This window comes from Diceros bicornis, unplaced genomic scaffold, assembly GCF_020826845.1.
Source record: "Diceros bicornis minor isolate mBicDic1 unplaced genomic scaffold, mDicBic1.mat.cur scaffold_67_ctg1, whole genome shotgun sequence".
In the NCBI taxonomy this organism is placed as follows: domain Eukaryota; kingdom Metazoa; phylum Chordata; class Mammalia; order Perissodactyla; family Rhinocerotidae; genus Diceros; species Diceros bicornis.
In genome coordinates, this window is record NW_026691553.1 from 349,300 (window position 1) to 370,405 (window position 21,106).

Genomic DNA, 21,106 nt, shown 5'->3' on the forward strand with positions numbered 1-21,106 from the left:
TGTCTGTTCATTTAAAAAACACTCCCATCTGATGGTGGGAGCCCCATGCAGGATCCAAGGGGTCCGGGGGAGCCCCTGGAGGGTCTTCTTGCAGGTGCAGGCGAGGTTTCCTGGTCCATCCCATCACAGACCTTTTCTGTGAGAGATGTTGAAGGGTTTACTCAGGCAGGCAGAAGGGCGCACCTGGTGGAGAGACGGGCCTGTGCAAAGGCCCGGAGGTGGAAAAGTGTCGGGAGAAGGGAGCACTGTTTGGTTTGTGCTCGTGGGGCTGGGTCCTGTCGGGCCTGGGGAGCCGTGGATGGTGTCTGAGCAGGAGAGGAGCGAGGGCCGACCCTGGGCACTGGCAAGAGGCTCTGGGAGCAGAGATGCCAGACCAGGGAGGAGCCAGCCAGGGTTCAGCACAGACAGGGGCCATGGAGGGGGGCCTTGAAGAGCTGGAGAGAAGAGCCAGAGCCAGGGAGGGGGCAGGACCCAGGGTCTGGGTGGGTGTAGACCTGACTTCAGAGCTTTGGGGTGGTCACAGCTGCCCACAGGGACGGGATGGGCCGGTCAGGTCCCTGGATGCACGGGGAGGCCGGAGGGCGCCCGGGCTGCACTGCACAGGGGTCTCCCGGCAGATGGGTGGCTGGGCGAGGTCTTGGTGTGTGAGGGCCTGAAGTGGGGGGGGTGGCTGTCTCCTGTCCCAAGGGCTCAGAGCAGGAGTTCAGAGATGTCAGATCCCGTGCCTGGGACGGTCTGCATTGGGCTGGAAGTCAGGACGGGGAGCCCAGGCCAGGCCTTGTGGTTGCGGGTGAGGCCGAGCCAGGGCAGGCTGGGCGGGACTCCCTGCATGGACGGAAGTGGGACGGGGGACAGGGCCGGGCCTAGTGAGCAGAGGGCGTGGGGGGGGCCAGCAATGCGGGGGCTTCAGGCTGTGTGAGGGGTGGGGGCTTCTAGTAACACTGGTCAGGGAGCGAGCAGGTGAAGCCCCGGTTGGTTTGTGTTCAAATCCTTCTGACAGAGCAGGGTCCCCGGGCTGGGCCAGCTGGACCTCACAATGCCCTACGGGGTGGACAGGACCCAGCTCTGGCCCCAGCCCGGCCTGGCCTGTGGAGAGGGGGCCAGCGTTTCTGCTGTCCGCGTGTATGTTTATTCTGATTAGCTTTTTGGAGACGTAATTCACCCACCACACAATCCACCCCTTTAAAGTGCACAAGTCAGTGGTTTTCAGTGCATTCACAGAGTTGTGCAGCCAGCACCACAGTCTAGTTCCGGAACATTCCATCTCCCCAAATAAACCCCGTTCCATCAACAGTCACCCCTCATACCCTCCTCCAGCCCCTGACAACCATGAACCCGCTTTCTGTCTGTGGATGCGCCTGTTCTGGACATTTCACATCAATGGAATCACACACCGTGTGTCCTTCTGTGTCTGGTTCTCTCACTGAGCATCGTGTGTTGAGGGTCCGTCCACGGTGTGGCTGTGTCAGGGCCTCACTCCTCTTCATGGCTGCGTCATATTCCAGTGTGTGGGTGGACGCGCTGTGTGGATCTGTTCATCCTTGGTGGACACTTGGGGGTCTTATATATGAATTTGTACAGTCGCCTCGAGGTGCTTGGGGCTCATCCCTTGTCCTCCGTCGGATGTGTGCGCCCTAGTCCTGGTTTAGATCAATGTGAGCTGAGGCCTCGTGTTTCTTTAACAAGAAGAAAGGCGAAATGGTCGGAGGACAGGTGCTTGGTATGGCAGGAAACGGGGGCACCCTTGGGTGGGGCCTCCTCTGAAGATGGAAAGACCCTAATTGACTCGCTGGTCCAGTGAGCATTCATTGAGTACCTGCTGTGTACTGGGTGCTGAGGACGTGGCGGGGACAAAAAGAGACAGTTACTGTCCTCGTGGGGAATAAGAAATACAATAAGTGAAATGATCGGGGTGTCACCTGGTGCTGAGGGCTGGAGGGTGTTTGGGGTGAAACTTAATTAGGGAGGTCAAAGGAGGCCTAGATGAGGAGGTGACATGGGAAGAAAGACCTGAGGGAGCTAGCGAGGCTGTGGAGACCTGGGAGAGAGCACACCAGGCGGGGGGCACAGCCAGTGCAAAGGCCCTGGGGTGGAACGTTTGGGGACTGGGGCCAGAGCAGGGTGAGGGGTGGGAGGGACCCTGGGTCTGGGGGGCCTGTCTCCGCAGCTGGATCTGCCTCAAGACCCTGCTTGCCTGGGGCTGGAGGAAGCCTCTGCCCATGGTGCCACGGTCCGTGCCCCACTGCCCCTCGTGTCCTGGGCCCCTGGGCAGGGTCCAGCTCCTCCCCTCCCCAGCCCCGGTTAATAGGCAACACATTTGCTCCTGTGGGTCCGTGGCCTCCTCTGACCTCCGTCTCCACCGAGGAGGGGATGCCTCTCTGCCCTGAACCTTCTAGAAAGCCCAGGCCTCGGGGACTGTTAATCGCACTGTGACAGTACTGGTGGTGGGGGGTGGGGGGGCACCTGTGCCCAGCGTTGAGGGCTGGAGGAGGAGAATTCCTTCCCGGTGAGGGGAGGAGACCTAGGAGGGCTTCCTGGAAGAGGCAGCTGGGCCGGAGCTGAGCTGGGAGGGGGAGGAGGGAGGGGAAGGCCGGAGACTGAGAGGGAGGTTTACTGGGGTGACCAGCTGCGGGAGGGCTGGAGCGGGGAAGGTGCTGGATCCGGGAGACGGAGCCCCCCAGGGAGCCGGGAACCAGCGGGTGGAACGGGGACCCGCCCCGACTCCATCCCCGCCCAACGGGCTCCCTGCTCCCCCCGCCACCCGCGTGACTCCCACCCCAAGGGCCCGAGTCAGCTGTTTCCTTTCAATTAGCGCAGGAATGTTCGGCCCTGGGCTCCGCGCCTGCCTGGGCTGGGACCCCCTCATTCCGGCTGGAGCTGCCCGGGCGGGGGCTCTGGAGGGACAAGCGCGGACCCCACCCCTCCGCCCCCGGCCTGCCCGCTGGGTGACCTTGGGCTGGTTGCGTAACCTCTCTGGGCTTTTAAGAAATAAACGCCCCACCAGGCCGAGGCCCCTGCGGGGCTCGCGGCGTTGGGCCCCATTAGCTCATCTCCTGCAGCCCCGATTATCTCGCGCTCGCACAGCCGAGTCCCGAGCCGCCCACCTCGCGGCTCGAGCCCGGCATCCGCTCCGAGCGCCGAGCGCCGTAAAAAGAATCGCGCGGAGGGTGGGCGTCCGGGCCGAGGGCGTGTCCCTGCAGGGCAGCCGCGAGCTGTGGCCCATCGCCCAGCGAGCCAGGGGAGGCTCAGAGACGCGGGTGACTGGCCTGGGGTCACACAGCCAGCGGGGGCGGCTCTGACCCCTCCGCAGGCCTTTGAGCAGAAACTCTGCTTCTCGGCCCAGCGTGTAAGATCTTTTGTGATCTGGCCCCTGGTTCCCTGACTGAGCGCGAGTGAGCATGTCAATCACCCCGCGGACCCTCCCTCCCCCTCCCCCGCCAGACCTCGGGGAGACCCCGCGCTCCGGGGCCGTCCGCCTGGGTCCGGGTCCCAGCGTCACCGTTGAGCAGCTTCCGTTCATTGATAAAACGGGCGCAGTCACCCCACGTGCCTCGCAGGACCATCCCGAGGAGGGACCCCGCTCCTTCCCAGCCTCAGTTTCCCCTCCTGTAGCGCGGCCCGTGGAAGGCGGTGAGCGCGGGGGCAGCTGTTCTTATTTTATGGCCGTTTCGTGAGGGTTCTGTGGTCCTACTTTGTTTTGTTTTTCGGATTTATGACGTTGAGCGTTATCTCGGCTCGATCTTGGCTCCCTCGCGCCAGGGGCGGGTCCAGACCCTTCCCGAGAGGAGCCCGTCCCCGTCCCCGGGTGGGCGCCCCTGAGACCAGCAGCGGGGGCAGGGTAGACGCCCTGACCCCTCCGCGTCCCCATCTCCAGGCAGCCCCTGAGGCCCGGGATGGGAAGCCCCCCAGCCCCCCAGCTCCGGGCTGGGGGCGGGAGATGCTCGGCGCCGGCCCCGCCCCCGCGTGCCGGCCGCGTTGCCATGGGGACGGCGCGGTTGCCTGGGCGACCGCCTCCCGCGGGCCCCGCCATCCATCACCCGAGGCGGTGGCGCCCGGGGCGGGGCGGCTCGGGCCCCCAGGCCTGGGGAGGGGCGCGCGCCCTGCGCCCCTCGGGCTGTGACAGGGACGCGGATGGGGAGGGACGGAAATTCTCTTCCTGGGCCCCGCGCCTCTCCTCGCTGTGCCCGCCTGACCTTCCCCTGCCCTGGCTGGTCCCGGCGGGGACAGGCCGCCCTAGCGAGGACACTGCCCGCCTTGTCTCCAGCCTGGCGGGCTGACCACACAGCGTCCCTGTGTCCGGCCTGCAAGGCCACCTGCCCGCAGGAGTGGGGACCTGGCAGCCGGCGGCCGGCTGTTTCCTCTGCACCGGTGGCCCTGGTGCCCTGGGGTCTCTGCTGTGTGTGTCCCCTCCTCCAGCTCTGCTTCCTTCCTGCGCGGGTCCGTGCAGGCCGCATTAGAGCTGGGAACAGGGAAGGCGTGGGATGAGGCCCACGCTGGGCAGTTGCCAGCTCTGCCACTTCCTAGCTGTGTGACTTTGGGCAAGTGACTTGCCCCCTCTGGGCCTCCGTTTCTAGCCATAGGAAGAGCTTACCAGGCAGAGGGAACGGCCGGTGCAAAGGCCACGAGGTAGGAATGAGCTTGGTGCAGCTGAGGCGCAGCCAGAGGGTCCTGGTGGCTGGAACAGAGAGAGCGAGAGGAAGTGCAGAGAAGTGGATGGGGGCTGGGCTACGCCGGCCTTGTGGTTTCTTTAAAGGGGTGATGGGAAACACAGAGACTTGAGAGCAGGAGAGTGACAGGGTCTGATTCTCCTTTTGAGAAGCTGCCTCTGGTTGTGGGGTGGAGAGAGGGCTGTCAGGGGCCAGGGAGGTGGTGGGCTGATGGTAGAAGCCTGGGCTGGGGTCAGGGAGAATGTGGGGTTTGCAGGAAGTGAGGGGATGGGCCTACGTGGGGAGCATACGGGGTGGCACTGTGCCTGCATCACGAAGGGCAAGCGGGCAGACCCAGAACTCTAGCTGATCTGGCCATTCAGTGTATCCCAGCCAGATAGCTGGATCAAGCCTTTCCTGAACTCTGCCCACCTGAGCCCAGCCTCCCAGAGGAAGGAGAGAGGGGAGCCGCAGAGGGTGTGGCTGGTGCTGCTGAACCCCTGGGAGCCACAGCGGGGGCAGATGCTGCCAGCAGGAAGGGAAGAGCAGGGCGGGGTTGCCTGACTGGGGCGTGGGAGCCACATGACTTCACAGGTCTCAGGGAGGCCAGGAAACTTAACCTGAGCGGGGTGGGTGGATGGGGCCCGGCAGCCCGGTGTTGGTCTGACCGCGAGCAGCCTCCTGGGTGGGGGCAGGGCTCTGGCTCTGGCTGGGGGTGGACCCAGCGCTGTGTGACCTTGGGCCTCTGTTTCCCTTCTGAGCCACAGGGGGAGGGAGCACGTAACAGGAGGGTTTAGAGACGGGCGTCCCCTCCAGCTGTTTGCGGGGACGGGAAACTGAGGCCCAGAGGGGCGGAGGATCTTCGGAGGCCACCAGGTGGCTCCTGATCCCAGGCCAGGGATGTGGGGTGGCCGTGGACCCAGCAGACGGTCTGTAATTTCAGTCCCTGTGAAGATAAGGGGCTCGGGGCGGCTGGGGGGCAGCTGGGGGGGTCTGGCTCCCTGGCTCAGAGCCCCCCCCGCCCCGCCTCCAGCCTGTCCGTCCCTCCCCGAGTGGCTGTAGGGGGCGTTGGGGTTTGGGGCAGAGAATGGGGAGGCACCCCCACCCTGCGTTGTCACAACAGCCGTGGAGGCAGGAGGTTGTCACCGGGCCCACTGCAGGCGTGGTCCAGGGCTTTGCTGGTCTGAGCATCTAATTGACGCCTACTGTGTACAGCTTCAAGGGACCCAGTGAGAGACGGGAGGGAGGGGTCTGGTGTGGGGGCTCCTACCCCGCCTGCCAGGTGGGGAGGGGACACGAGGCGGCAGGACGTGTCCTCCGGGTCCTGAGCCTCCTGCTCCCTCCATGGAAGGCCCGACCCTGACAGCATGAAGCCCTGTCCCTTTGAGTGTTTCTGGCAACACTGACATTTATCCAGCTCCTACTGCATACCAGTGTGAGGCTAAGACTGCACTGGATGGGCTCTCAGAAAGCAGTGACTGGATGAGAAAGGGAGTCGGGTTGAATCCCAGCTTTGCTACTTTGCTCTGTGTCCTTGGGAGGCCCACAGCCCTCTCTGGGCCTTTGGGCTCCTGGGAGACTCTGGGGGAGGTTGGTGTGAGTAGCACGAGAAGGCCCAGGACAGCGTCGTCAACTTTGCAGGCCCGAGGGTTGGGAGGTGGGGCTGGCGGGTCCTTCGTCCTCTGTGTATCCCTCCCGGTCTGGAGAAGAGGTGCTTGGGGGGCAGAGAGCGGGGGGCTGTCCTAATCAGGCTCCCAGGAGGTCAAGGGGGTGATACGGCTCTTCCTGAAAACTCCTCTTCAGCTTTTGCTTTCCGGCGAACTCCTATGCATCCTTCACGGCCCAGCCTCAGTGCCCTCTCCTCCCCAAACCTCCTTTCCCGGGTCTTTAGACAGCCTCACCCCTCCCGTCCCTTGGCCCTGCCCTGAGGGGTGGCAGGAGGGTCTGTTGGGAGAATTAATGAGCTAATAAGGCTGGATGGAGAGGACGGTGTGGCCTCGGGGGCAGGGAAGGGCCCCACTTTACAGAAGGGAAACCCAGGACACAAAATCGCCTTGCCGAGGTCACCTAGCGGGAAGCTGCAGGGCGGGGATTTGAACCCTGGTGGGGTAGACCCCAGCTTGACCTTGTCTGTCCCCCCAGGGTCCTGGTGGCAGAGACCACGTCCCAGCAGGAACGACTCCAGGCCATCGCAGTGAGTTCCTCCCCGCCCCTCGGACGGCGTGGCCAGTTAGGGGAGGATGGGGGCATGGGGTCTCGGGTCCCCCCACCCGGCCCAGGGCCCCTGGGACTCAGAACCAGGGGGCGGCGAGGGGCGAATGCTTTCTGGGAAATTGAGTGTCTGGTGGCTCTTCCCCACAGCTGAGAATGAGAGACCCCTGTGTCCTTAGAGTGTGGGCTCTCGGACCCTCTGCAGGGGGAAACTGAGGCCAGCACTCACTAGAACCCCACCCTCACTGTGCTAACGGGCTCTGCGGGTGGAGCCCCCACCCCGGGAGCCCCATGGTCGTGTGTCCCCTTCAAACCAAGGCCGGGGGAGGGGACGGGGGCCCAGCCTCGTGGGTCTGGTGGGGTTTCAGCCCCCCGCATGGTCCTGACCCGTCCGTCCATCCGTCAGGAGAAGCGGAAGAGGCAGGCGGAGATGGAGAACAAGCGGCGGCAGCTGGAGGATGCCCGGCGGCAGCTGCAGCACCTGAAGGTTCCAGCCGGACACGGGGGCGCCCCTGATCTCACCCCGGCCCCGAGCCCGACCTCAGTCCCAGCCTCAACCCCCACCCTGATCATGAGCCAACCCCGACCTGACCCCAGCCTCACCCCTGACCCCAACCTGACCCCAGCCTCACCCCTGACCCCGACCTGACCCCAGCCTCAACCCCGACCTGACCCCAGCCTCAACCCTGACCCCAACCTGACCCTGACCTGACCCTGAGCCCGAGCCCAACCTCAATCGCAGCCTCAACCCCGACCCTGACCCCAGCCTCAACCCTGACCCCGACCTGACCCTGACCTGACCCCGAGCCCGACCTCAATCCCAGCCTCAACCCTGAGCTCGTCCCTGACCCTGATCATGACCCAACCCCAACCTCACCCCCGACCCTGATCATGACCCAACCCCGACCCTGACCCCAGCCTCAACCCTGACCCCGACCTGACCCCGACCCCGATGCTGCTCTGACCCTGGTCCCTCCACCCCTAGTCCAAGGCGCTGCGGGAGCGCTGGCTGCTGGAGGGGACGCCGTCCTCGGCGTCGGAGGGGGACGAGGCTCTGCGGAGGCAGATGCAGGAGGATGAGCAGAGAACACGGCTCCTGGAGGAGTCCGTCTCCAGGTGGGGCCCGCGTGGTCTGGGGGGCGCCCCAGGGGGTCCTAGAGCCCTGCCCCTCCCCGTCCCTCCTCGTGCTTCTATGGGGATGATGGGACCGAACGAGCTTTAACGGGGGGCGCCGGCGGGTGTGAACGATAACTGGGCGAGAGGTGACACGGGCAGCGGGGACAGAGGGCCCCGTGACCTTTCCTCCCCGACACCCCGGCCGAGCAGGTGCGTGAGGGATGTGAGCCGGGCGGCTCCCGAGTCTCTGAGGATGGGAGTTGCCGGCAGCGGCTCCCCCGGGGCCTCCTGGCGGCCGCCCAGCTGGCCAGCTCCTCCCGCCGGACGCCCGGTGCTGATGGAGGACGGACGGAGGATGGAGGCCGCGGAGGCCGGCAGCTGGGTCCGCAGGAAGCGGGGGAGGGGCAGGCAGGGAGAGTGACCGTCCCCAGGGGCTGGGACAAAAGGCCGGGAGTTTCCGGGCGGGCGGGAGGCCCAGCTCTGCTCAGCGGCAGGCTCCGGGCGGAGGGAAGTGACGGCCTGAATTCCAGATGTGCACTTGGCCGCAGAGAGGCCCGGAGGCGTGAGGCCGGCCTGGGTCCCGGAGCGCACGGCCCCCGCCCCCCGCCCCCCCGTGGGGACCTCGGGACCTCGTCCTGGTGTGTTTGGCTTGGAGGGCATTTTTCTCTCCGGGCCTGTGAACCGGGAGGCTGGAATCTCCTTGTGCATCTTGATTCCAACAGATATTAGGCACCGACTGTGTGCCTGCAGGAGCTGGGGGCTCAGACGGAGGCAGGTCTGCGGGGAGACGGTCGGGACTGACCCCGCAGGGGGCACAGGCGGGTGGGAATTACCAGCCATCAAGGCTGCATGAGGGGGGCTTCTCTTCATCCTCCTGCCGGGGGCAGCTCTGGGGAGGGGTGCCTGGATGGGGGGCCTCGTTTGATCCCCACTGTGTGTCCTGCCCATGTCGAGTGCTCTTGGGGGTCCTGGCGTTCTTCCGGGGCCCCCCACCCTTCGGTGGCCCCAGTGCCCACATTTTGCTGGCTCGCTGCCCCCCCAGGCACCTCCTCGGGGAAGCCCCCCAGGCCACCCCCGGCTACATCCAGCCTGCCAACATGGGCTTGCTTTGTTGGGGGGCCGCAGACTCACCCCCGTCTGTCCTAACCCTTCAAGGGGAGTGTCCCCTGCGGTGCAGCGTGCCCCGGACGCCCGCAGCCCCGAGCCTCAGGCGGGCACCGGCCGGGGTGGGATTTCGTCCGCTGGTGACGTTTTCCCTGGGGTTGTGTGGACCATCGTCTCCTAAAACTTGGAAAGTGACGCGGTTTTTCCAGTTTCCCTGGAGAGATAACGCTTCCCGTAAAAACAAACCTATTTGAGTGTAAGAGCAGAGGGTGGGTGGAGGCGGCCGGGCGGGACACAGTGGCCGGCGGTAAAGGGACCCCCATGCCCTCCCCAGGCTGGAGAAGGAGATCGAGGCACTAGAGAACGCAGACACGCTCCCGACAGCCGCCCGGGAGAACGCGGCGGCCCCAAGCCCGGCCCCAGAGGAGGGGAAGGCGGAGGTGATGGTGAATTCCCAGCAGGTAAGGAGGGGCCGGGTCCCCGCAGCCCCAGAGCCGGGCCCCACCCCTCAGCGTCCCCACGGCCGCAGATCCCAGCCCAGACGTTAGAGCCGGCACTTGCATCCGAATCCCAGCCCGCCGCCTCCCAGCCCAGTGACCCACCACGTGGCTCGGCTCTCCAGGCCTCAGTTTCCCCACCTGTGTGAGCAGCCGCGTGCTGGGGACGTCCACGGGGGTTAAATGGATCCGTGGACGACGGGCACCTGACACGAGACCTGACACGTGGGGAACTTCCCACGACCCCACCCTCTCGTTATGGTGGTTTCTTGAGCTCGTTTCCAGCCTCACCCGGCTGAACCTCATGGCCGCCCTTGAGGGTGGGAACGGTGTCTCCGTTTGATGGAAGACAAAAACTGAGGCCCAGAGAGGTTGAGATGCTGCCTCCAGGCCACACAGCTGAGGAGTAGTCTTCACTGGACTCGGCCGTGACTCGAGGGTCTGGTGTCTACCCCAGGCCCTGATGACCAGGAACCCTGGCCCCCAAGCTCGTGGTCGCCACAATGTGTTAACGCAGATTCAGGAGGCTCCCAGCCACGTTTGTTGTGTCCAGGGCTCAAGGGGCCTGTGGGACACGCCTCTCATCCCCCTGCCTATCCTTGTGCCCCCCCATGACCTGCAGTGGGGAGACGGCCCCCACCTGGGGGCAGGGCCCTCGGAAAGCCAGCATCCTGCTGTGTGTCCGGGTCCCCCCGACGGCTCCTCTGGTACCGTCTGCAGGACCCCAGCAGACCTGCCCTCACTGCTCGCTCAGGCCTGGTTGGGGCAGACAGGAGGCTGTGGACCAGAGCCCGGGCCTCACAGAGCTCCCGTGGAGGGGTACATGGACGTGTGCACACAGAGGGGGTGGTGGGGATGCCCAGGGCACTGTGCAGTTCTCAAGGAGGCATCTGACTTATGGGACGGCTGGGCAGGCTGGGAGGTGGGTTTTGAAGGTTGAGTAGGAGTTCTCCAGGTGCACACGGGAGATGAGAGGGGCCCTTCAGTGAGGTGACTGAGCACAGACGGTGTGCTGGTGTGGTCCCTGCCTTCACGATGCCCACATCCTGGGGGACACAGGGAAACTGGCTGGGTAAATGATATAGTAGCTTGAGGGACAGCGACATGTTGAGGGGGGACCACCTTGGATTGGGAGTCAAGTCGCTGAGCAAGGAGCCAGCCAAGTGGAAATCCGGGAAAAGCCTTCCGGGTGGAGGGGACATAGCACACAAAGGCCCTGGGACCGGAACGAGTTGGAGGAACAGCAAGGAGGCTGGCCAGACGGGGAGGAAGGAGAGGCCGGGGGGGCAGGGGTCTGCTGACAGCCCTGGACGTCAGCAAGAAGGGCTAGACTTGCTCTGGGAGCACTGGGCGCCACAGGAGGCCCTGAGCAGGGCGGGGGCGGGTCTGGCTGTCACAGGCTAGGACGGGGCGGGGGGACCCACCGGGAGGAGATGGCACCTGCAGTGGGGTCACCGCTGCCCCGGGCCCTCCCCAGGCTCCAGCGCCCTCGGGTGGGCACGGTCACTGGGAGGGGACGCTGGCCCCCCTGACCCCTCTGTTCTCTCTTGCAGACCCCGGTGGGCACGCCCAAAGGTAGGCTTCCGGAAGGGACGGGCGGGGCCTTGGCGCCCTCTGGTGGCCAGAGCGGGGATGGCGGGCGTGGGGAGTTGCCCGAAGGGTAACATTGTTGCTAATAAGGAAGGAAGTAGCAACAATGACTCCTTCTTGTTACTTTCTCTTTGTTACTTTCTCCTTGAGCCTGCCCAGTGTCCTCGCGTTTCACTTGATTTTCACAACATCCCTTGGGGGGCTTCTGCAGCCCCGCCCCCCGTTACAGCTGGGGAAACTGAGGCTTGGGATGGCGCCTGGCTGAGGTCTTGCCCGAGTCCCCAGGCTCGGGGTCCGTCCATGTCCTCTGGGGGCTGCCAGGCCTCGGCCGCCTCTGCCCCACGCCCAGCTGCTCGGAGCTCCTGGGCCTCCGGGTTTTCATGTCTGTGAAGTGGGGTCTGTGGGGGGCGGGAAATCAGGGTCCCGGCCGCTCTGGGGATTGGGCGCCAGCCATTGAAAGGACGAGGGTCCCAGGTGCACAGGTGCGGGAGACTGCCGCCCGGAAAACAGGAAAAAAAACAAGTCTGGGGGCCGGCCCGGTGGCGCAGCGGTTAAGTGCGCAGGCTCCGCTTAGTGGCCGAAGGTTCGCAGGTTCGGATCCCCAGCATGGACGATGCACCGCTAGTCAAGCCATGCTGTGGCGGCGTCCCATATAAAGTGGAGGAAGATGGGCACGGATGTTAGCCCAGGGCCAGTCTTCGTCACAGAAAAAAAAAAAAAGAAAGAAAAAAAACAAGTCTGAACTCTGGGACCCGTTTTATGCCCCTCCCCCAAAAAGTATTAGAGGTCGATAATATACACGTTTGCAAATATTTCACACCTATATATGACATTTAAATATATACATTTAGCTGTAAATGTACGGGTTTATGAAATCTATTATTAAGTATATTAAATTTAGTATAAATTAGGGGCCGGCCCTGTGGCGTACCAGTTAAGCACACGCGCTCCGCTACCGGCGGCCTGGGTTCGGATCCCGGGCGCGCACCGACACACCGCTTGTCAGGCCACGCTGTGGCGTCCCACATAAAGTGGAGGAAGATGGGCACGGATGTTAGCTCAGGGCCGGTCTTCCTCAGCAAAATGAGGAGGGTTGGCACGGATGTTAGCTCAGGGCTGATCCTCCTCGCAAAATAAATAAATAAATAAATACAAAATTTAATATAAATTGTGTTTTAAAAATGCAGATTAAACTTGTCTATTTCTGCAACGGAAGCCTGGCAGCAGAGTGGCCAGCCTGGCTGGGATGCAGAAGTATCTGTGGCCTGATTTGCGTGTGTTAATTATTTATAGGGAGAGTGTCTCCTTGTCTGACCGTGAAATTAAAAATTAATAATTAAATAAAATCCTCGCAGGCCTCTCAGGGATTTTGTGAAAAGCATTGGGGCCAAGAGACGGGAAATGGATTGTGGGGCCAACTGTGTTTTCTCTTTGGGGGAGGGGTGTCCTTGTGTGTTTGAAGGGTCCGGGCATCTGGGGGGTGTCTGGGGGTCTGTGTGATCTCTCCTCTGACCCTGTCTCTCTCTCCACCCTCCGCCGGCTGCGCAGAGAAGCGCATCTCCCACACGCCCGTGAGGACACTCGAAGGCTCCACCATGATGAAGGCAGGTGGGTCGGTCCCCAGGCTCGGGCCGTGTCCAGCCACTGTCCTGGGCCTGGGGGGACAGGGCGAGGTCACATGCCCTGTGCCCTCAGCAGGGGCCGTGGTCATGGGGTGGCGGCTGGACCGAAGTCGTGCTGTGGGCCTGGGGTGGGGCCCGGGCACCCCTCTGCTTTGGCTCCTCGTCCCACGCTGGCCCAGCTTCCCCGAGAAGACGGGTCCCCCGCATGGCGGCTCTAACCCGACACCCCCCATGGCTTCCACCGCCTTAGCCTCGCTACCCACTCCTGGCCCCATGGGGGCGGCGCACACGCCCGCACACGCTCGCTGCACATCCTCCTCCCCTCCTCAGCTGCCTCGGGCGAGGGAGTGAGCGCCCCATCCCTGGAGGTCACTAAGCCGGGTCTCGGGCATTTCTGTGCTTCTAGGAAGCAGGGAGACGGGGTTAGTGCTAGGTGTTCTCTGAGGTCAGGGGTCAAATCCCTGCTGACAACTGGGCCTCGAGCCTCCGCCCGCCGGAAGGGCGAGATTGGAGTGACCTCATGGCACAAAGCCGAGACTGAGTGATGACAAGTCCTAACAAAGAGCAGACCTTATCGCTGCTGCCGCTGTTGCTGGAGAGAGGGGGGAAGGCCCGAAACCGAAGGGGGAGGCGAGGGCCGTCTCAGGCGGGGCGGCCAGACGGGGAGGCCCAGGGTCTCCGGCATGTCCCAGGGGCGTTTCCCAGAGGCGAGGTGCTTCAGGGCCTCTGTGCCGGTTACACCAGCCCCAGCAGCACCGAGGCCACATCCCCCACGTGTCCCCTCAGCCGGTGACCTCGTGCAGTGCACGACCTTCCCAGCTGTGCAGGGTCAGCCCTGGACGGAGATGTCTGGAGGCGGGGGTGTCAGGCTGGGTAGGGACGTGGGATTAAATAACACTCCTTCATTCATTCAAGTGCTTGTTGAGCCGGGCATGAGGGCCGCAGCCTGGGGGAGCCGACGTCCTGACGGGGCGACAGCCTGCACAGTTAACTTATGGAGAAAATGAGGCAGAGAATGGGGAGCTGGAGGGGGGACAGTTTTAATGAGATAGCTCAGGGGAGGCCTGAGTTAGGAGGTGACGTTTGAGCAAAGACCCAAAGGAAGTGAGGGAGCAGGGAGTGCAGACACCTAGGGGAGGGTGTTCAGGCGGAGGGCACAGCACGTGCAAAGGCCCTGAGGCTGGACCGTGCCTCGCTGGTTGGAGGAGCAGTGGGGAGGCTGTGATGGTCGGAGCAAAGTGAGGGGCAGAGTGAGGAAAGGACGGAAGGGACAGGGCGGCCGCGCAGGGCCCCACGGGGCGAGGGGAGATGGGCTGCCCCCACCCCGGGGGACGTGGGAGCCACGCCAGGTGGCGGGCAGAGCAGGGACGGCGACTCGGTGCCGATGGCGCCCTCTGGCAGCCGCGGGGAAAACAGACCGAGGGCGGCGCCGGAGACCCTGGTGAGGAGGGGAGGGCGCTGGTCGGGGGGACAGTGGGGGAATGGTGGGGGGGAGGGATGGTGGGGGAGGGACGCTGGTCCCCCTCCCTGGATGGTGGGCTGCAAAGGGCCAAGCAGTGGGCAGGTTCCGGATGTTCTGAGGGCAGAACTCGTAGGATCTGCAGATGGACAGACCTGGGGAGAGAGGGAAACAAAGGAGGGAGAAGGGGGACGTCCCTGTGAGAAATGGGGGGACCCAGGAGGGGCAGGTGCAGGGACAGATCGGGAGGGGGTCTGGGACGTGGTGACTCGGGGGCTCCCACAGGGCGGCGTGGAGGAGGGGGTGGGATCCTAGAATTGGGGGCGAGGCCCTGGAGGCCGGGTCAGCGCCTGGGGGCCGCTGGTAGGATCTGTCTCCCGTGTGGTTCCGTGGTGGTGATTTCTACGGGGCAGGCGAGACGCGGCTCCTAACTGCGGCCTCGCGGGCGACGGCGTGCATTTATTTCCAGGAGGAATTGTGCGTTCTGCACGGGACATAGACGAGGGTGAGTTCAGTCGACTGAAAAGAGACAGAGGCACAGAGTGGCAGGTGCACAGACAGGCCCGGCTGGGGTCCGGCGGGAGTGCGAGTCTCGGCGGCGACCGTGGACGAGGCACGGCCTCCCCTGCTCTGAGGACACGGGACAGTTTAGGGCTTTCCAGACGGGGCGGGACGGCAGGGGTGGGCCTCGAAGGCCAAGCAAGGGGTTCAGAGCTGCCCGGGGGCTGCTGCGGGGGCGCCTGCTGCCTGGTTCCGCGCTGCCGGCTCCCTCCCTGGCTTGGCTGCGCCCGGGGGGTGCGGGGCGGGCGGCGGGTGACCCGTCCATCTCGTGCCAGCCATGTACTCCGTGGAGATCACGGTGGAGAAGGACAAGGTGACAGGGGAGACCCGAGTGCTGTCCAGCACCACCTCGCTCCCCCGGGAGCTGCTCCCCCAGGGCATCAAGGTGTACGAGGACGAGACCAAAGGTACGCGACCCCGCCCCGCCCCGGACCCTTCCGCGCCAGAGCTGACCGGATGCCGTGGCCCGATCCTCCTTCCCTCCGGGACCTGCCTTGAAGCCTGGCAGGTCCCAGGTGGGATTCCCCCGGCCAGCCTTTTGAGTCCCGACCTCACAAATAATCGGTTTAATTAGTTACTGCTGTGATCAAGGCTACAAAAAACTCCAGAGACGCAGAGGGGGGCGTGAGAGGGTCTAGCGGGGTGGGGAGGGGCCGGATGAGCAGGAGCCCATGGGATACACCGCGAGGTGCAGGGGACAGGGCACGCAGCAGAGGCCACAGCACGTGCAAAGGCCCTGAGATGGGAGGAGTTTGCTGGGCTGGAGGAACTGAGAGGAGCCTGCGGGGCCAGCGACGAGTGGAGGGAGTTGATGGGACCAGGGGGCAGGGGTGTTGCAATGATTTCCGGTGTGGTTTTTGGGGTTCCCTCTGGCGGCCAGGAGGGGAATGGACTATGGGGGATACCCGCAAGGAAGCTGGGAACCCAGGGGGCGTCCAGTCTCTCTTTCTTCCTTGATATAATTCACATACCTTAAAATGTACTTTTTTCTTTTGACTACGGAAAACTTTTATTTAGACTGTGCAATCCATCGGTATCGAGGGAGCAGTTTCATAAACATTTAGGCATTTAAATTTATCTACTTTGGGCCTGACCTCTAGGACGGTATATAAGTGACCTTGGGGAGGGGGAAATTCTAGGCAACTCAGTGTATGATTCAGGGGGTTTGGTGTATTCACCATGTTGTACACCCTCACTGTCTAGTTCTAGAACATTTTTGTTCCCCCAAAACTAACCCCATCCCCATGAGCAGTCACTCCCCACCCCCTCCCCAGCCCCTGACAACCACAAACCCACTTCCTGTCTGTGGATGGGCCTGTTCTGGACATTTCACATCAGTGGAATCACACACCGTGTGTCCTTCTGTGTCCGGTTCTCTCACTGAGCGTCATGTGTTCAAGGTCCATCCACGTTCATATTTTATGGCCGAATAAGATTCCATTGTCTGTACGGACCACATTGTGTTTATCCATCCTCAGTTGATGGGCGTTTGGGTTTTTTTCCACCCTTTGGTTTATAATGCCATATAAGTTTTTGTGTGGGCGTATGTTTTCACTCCTCTTGGGCGACACCCAGGAGTGGAATCGCTGGGTCAGAGGGTAACTCTGTTTAACCTTCTGAGGACCTGCTGGGGTGTTTTTCGCAGCAGCGGCACCATGTGACTTTCCCACCAGCCGTGTGTGAGGGTTCCAGTTTCTCCGCATCCTCGACGCTTGTTATCATCCACTTTATTGTTATTAGTGTTATAGCCGTCCTGGTGGATGTGAAGTGGTGTCTCACTGTGGTTTCCCGCGGCCTCATGTTCTTGAGGTTGTTGGGGGAAGAGGGAGAATCCCCCTCTGCCCTTTCCCTTGAGGTTCTTCTGGCTGGCCAAATAATCAACAAGACAGGTTAGCAGGAGAAAATAATACCAAGTTTAATAACATGTATACATGGGAGAAACCGGGACACTGCGTTTCTCAACACAATAGCAGAAATTCTCGTCTTAAATACCATCTTCAGCTAAAGACAAAAGAGGATGTTGGGGGTGGGGGGAGTCAGTTACAGGAGATTACCACTAAAGCACAGTAAACAAGAGTAAGGTTATTATGCAGATTTAAGGCCTCACCTTCCACACTGATAAATTTCTAGAAATGAGGTCATCTCCCCTCTTCCCAATACAGAGAGGGAGACACCTTTACAAATGGAGATTTCCCTTATAAATGTAAATGTCTGTCTGGCAACTCCTCGCAGGGCCATCCAGAGAATGTGGCCAGAGAGACAGAACTTCTGATAAGATGGGGTTGTTGGTGCCTTTCCTATTATAACATCTATTTTACGTTATATTACAGCCCTCAGATAGAAGATCTGTTCCAGGAAGGAGTTACTATGTCAAATTCTTTAGGCAGTTAGTGGGGGAGGTCAAATGTCCGTCAGAGAAAACAATCAAGGTAAAGAGATATATTTCAGGGTGGCCAGATCCTGATCTCCCACAAGGTTGTTCAGGTTGTTTAAAGGGGTCCCATCGCAACCCCACTCTGCCGTGATCGGGGGCGTCGGCCCGGGGGATGCCAGCTCCAGCTCTCACCAGCTGTGTGGTCCTGGCAGATCCTCTCAGAGGGCCCTCAGCTCGGCCACTCCGCCCAGCCTGGCCCAGCCCCTGGGAATCTGGGACCTGCCAAGCTGGACTCTGGTTGCTTAGCAATGGGAAGGTGATCCATTTCCATGGCGACGGAGGGCTCAGATTCCTATCTTGGGAAATACTCCCTGGAATCTTCGTGACAGGGACACACCCCACCCTCTGGGCCTCCCGCCCAGAGTCACTGCCAGGCCTTGAAGAGTGGATGCCCCTCCCTGGGGCTTTGGAAACTGAGAGTAGAAAGCACTTTTCTTCTGGCCAGGAGCCAGGAACAGAACCCTGACCCTTGGCCTGGGAGGAAGCGAGTCCCAGGGCGCCCAGAGTGTCCCTCCCTGCTCCCCAGGCAGCCAGCAGCTGTCTTTCTAGAAGGAGTTTGCCCGGCTGTTATCTGCAGCTGGCCTCAGACCATGGCTGGGCCTCCTCCCGGGTGCTGAAGTCTGGTCCTTAGAGACCGCAGCACAGCTCAGAAAATGACAGGTCAGAGAGACCCAGATGAGGAACGCTGGAGAGATTTGGAAAATACATTTAAGAAAATTGATTGCACGTATAAAACTCTGCCCAATGGAGAGTGCACATTCTTTTCAAACACAGGTAGAGCGTTTCCAGAAAGTGACCATGTCCTGGGCTGCTCAGGGGGTTGTAAGGACTATTACAGAGTTTATATCTTAGGCTGTGTGTTCCCGGACCACAGCCCCCCACACCCTGAAATTTAAACACACCCTTCTAAATAAATCTTGGCTTAAAGAGGCAATCAATCAGAATGGGAATTATAAGCTATTTACACTTGAAAAGAGAAGGACACAATGTAATCCAGGGGATGCAGCCAAAGCAGAACTCAGGGGAAAATGTATAGCCTTTGGGGCGTTTATTAGGAAACAAAAAATATTGAATGAATGAACTAAACTTTAATTCAAAATCAACCCTAGCAACCCAAGGAAGGAAGAAATCTGGATCCTTCTGAGTCCTCGTGTGAGGGAAACAGGCCTAGACTGGGAGAAAGAGCAGGGTCCAGCTGTGTGACCGTGGGCTAGTTACTTCCGTTCTCTGAGCTTCACCATCCTTGCAATGGCAAAAAACACCTGCTTTGCAAGGTGATCTCACTGAAGTCAGTCACCTGGGGAATATGGAAATGCTTCAAAAATGCAAGACAGTAAAATCCTAGTTCATTCGATTCGTGTCTTTCTTGGTTTCTAACAAATGCTTTGGTGGCTATGACTTTTCCTCTGTGCACCAAATTGGCTGCATCCACAGATCCCAATAGGGAGCTTGACTGTCAGTGGTTCTAAGTGTGTAATTTACTTTATGATTTCCTCGTTGGCCTGGAGGGTGGCTTGCAGCCTTGCCAGGCTGCCCTCCTGTCCGAGAACCAGCTCACTCACCCTCTCTCTCTCCCTGCCCCTGCCAGTGGTCCATGCCGTGGACGGCACTGCCATGAATGGGATCCACCCGCTGAGCTCCTCCGAGGTGGACGAACTCATCCACAAGGCAGACGAGGTCACGCTGAGTGAGGCAGGGTCTACAGCTGGGGCAGCAGAAACCCAGGGGGTTTCAGAGGAGGCCGTGCGGACCACGCCCTCCAGGCGGGAGATCACCGGAGTGCAGGCGCAGCCAGGCGAGGCCACCTCGGGCCCCCCAGGCATCCAGCCTGGCCAGGAGCCCCCCGTGACCATGATCTTCATGGGCTACCAGAACGTGGAGGACGAGGCTGAGACCCAGAAGGTGTTGGGGCTACAGGACACCATCACAGCGGAGCTGGTGGTCATCGAGGATGCAGCCGAGCCCAAGGAGCCTGCCCCGCCCAACGGCAGCGCCGCCGAGCCCCCGGCCACCGCGGGCTCCAGGGAAGAGAATCAGGTGGGGCCCGAGGCCCCCACCAGTGGCTCCCAGGACCTCGACATGAAGAAGCAGCGTTGTAAATGCTGCTCCATCATGTGAGCCGCCCGGCCCCCAGACCCCGGCCCCATCCTCAGTACCAGACACCCACGCCCAGCCCCCGGCGCCCGCCCACCCTCCACCCACAGCCACGGGCCCCTGGACACGCCGTGTTGTCACATGTTCCTTCCGAATCTTCTCTCACTGGAAAGAGAGGGACGGGGTCCCCCACCCCATCAGCACCCCCGACAAGCCCCAAACCACTGAGCCGTGCACCTGGTCGGAGAGACACACGACAGACCCATTCTACCCGAATCGAGGATCCCCCGTGTCGCAGCAGCTCCACAGACGCGGCCCCACCCACAGCGCCCCGGCTGGTGTGACTCGGGCTCGGGGCAGCCCCAGGCCAGCCCACCACCCTCTGGGCCTCCTGCCTGTGCCTTCCTGCCACCTCCAATGAGGTCCCCGAGGGGATGTCCTGTCAGAGAGAGACCCGGGAGCCACTGGGTCCGGGGGACCTGCTCTGTCCCCGCCCGCCCCTGGAAGCTGATTCCTCAAGGTTTCCCAGCCGAAGTGCTGGCATCTGGGTCTCGGGCAGCGGGGTGAGGCTGTGTCTCTTGGGGGGACCTCAGTCGAGGTCTTGGATTGAGCTTGGGCCCCTCTGGACACCTCCAGCCCAATGGGTCCCACCCCGCATGCCCTCTCTGGGTGGAACCTGGGACAGGGGGAGCCCTGGGGATACGCCCCCTACCGGGGAGGGGTTTTGAACACTGCACTGTCTTCTGGATGGGGCAGACGGGGGTCTCAGAGCTGCCCCTGCACAAGGCAGGGCCACGTGAGCCCCTTCTGGTTCTGAGCTCTTGCCCCCACTGGGCCCTCCTTCCTCCTGGTGCTAATTGGGGACCCTGAGGGGCTGCCCCCAGCCACCTCTCCAGCCTGCTGGGTCCAGGATCCTGGGTCCCCCCCACCACACCCCAGAGATCCGGCCCACCGCCGGCTCTGCAGGGCGTGTCATGTCTGGGCAGCAGAGGGGGACACACAGCCCGGGCTGGGGAGCTTTTCCAGGGTTGAAGCCAGAAGACCCCCATTGGCACCCAGCCCAACGTGAGCCTGCCCCCCTCTTGCTAGGAGAGGTGAGGGGTGGGGTGCTGCCCTCTTGGGGGCGGCCAACACCCAGACGTGCACTCACATCCCCTGGGTGCAGCCACACTCGTCCCCAGAGGCACATTCGCGCACGTGCTCACAGACCCTCTAACAGGCAGGAGGAGGACAACCAGGCCCAATCTCGGCCCCTCCCCAGGGGCCTCCCGCCTGGTGCCCAGGCCACCCCCACCTCAGCGGGGCAGGTCCAGGGGCCACCTCGGACCACAGCCTGGGTCCCCATCCCAGCTCTGCCCCTCAGTGGCTGGGAGGAGAGGCCCTCCCCGAGGTGACCCTGGGCAGTGGCCGTGGAGCCCCCTCTCCATCCTCGAGTCCCCTGAGTCCTCGAGCTGTGAGCCACCGCCGCCCCCTCTGCTTTCGATGTGTGACGAGGCCCCGATGTTCTTGACTTTCCCGGAGAAGCAAATAAACAGTGTGAACGGCCCCAGGTCCCAGAGTTCTTGGACTTCACGGGGTGGGGAGGGCGTGGCCGGCCAGGGGGTGTGGCCCCACCTGGGCCATAAAGGGAGGCCAGGCAGGGCCTGGGGAGCTGGCCTCTCTTGCCTGTGGACCCTGCACCCCTCGGGCTCACCCTGGTGCCGTGAGTGGGGGAGTTGGTGGAGTCCCACCTGCACCTGAGCACACCTGAGCAGGTAAGGGGCAGCGCCCAT

At 62.3% G+C, this 21,106-nt stretch overlaps 1 protein-coding gene across 4 annotated transcripts in view; it reads left to right on the forward strand.

Annotated features, from left to right (window-relative positions):
- The window catches only part of PALM (paralemmin), a 43,978-nt gene extending 23,102 nt beyond the window's left edge, over positions 1 to 20,876 (forward strand). For all 4 annotated transcript variants that reach the window (XM_058537748.1, XM_058537752.1, XM_058537749.1 and 1 more), the window contains 8 exons: positions 6,789 to 6,840; positions 7,264 to 7,344; positions 7,843 to 7,973; positions 9,412 to 9,538; positions 11,128 to 11,149; positions 12,713 to 12,772; positions 15,082 to 15,213; positions 18,829 to 20,876. In XM_058537748.1, the coding sequence (XP_058393731.1) occupies positions 6,789 to 6,840; positions 7,264 to 7,344; positions 7,843 to 7,973; positions 9,412 to 9,538; positions 11,128 to 11,149; positions 12,713 to 12,772; positions 15,082 to 15,213; positions 18,829 to 19,358 (1,135 nt within the window). In that variant the 3' untranslated portion in view covers positions 19,359 to 20,876. The remainder of the gene's footprint in view (positions 1 to 6,788; positions 6,841 to 7,263; positions 7,345 to 7,842; positions 7,974 to 9,411; positions 9,539 to 11,127; positions 11,150 to 12,712; positions 12,773 to 15,081; positions 15,214 to 18,828) is intronic.
- The last annotated feature ends 230 nt before the right edge of the window (positions 20,877 to 21,106 follow it).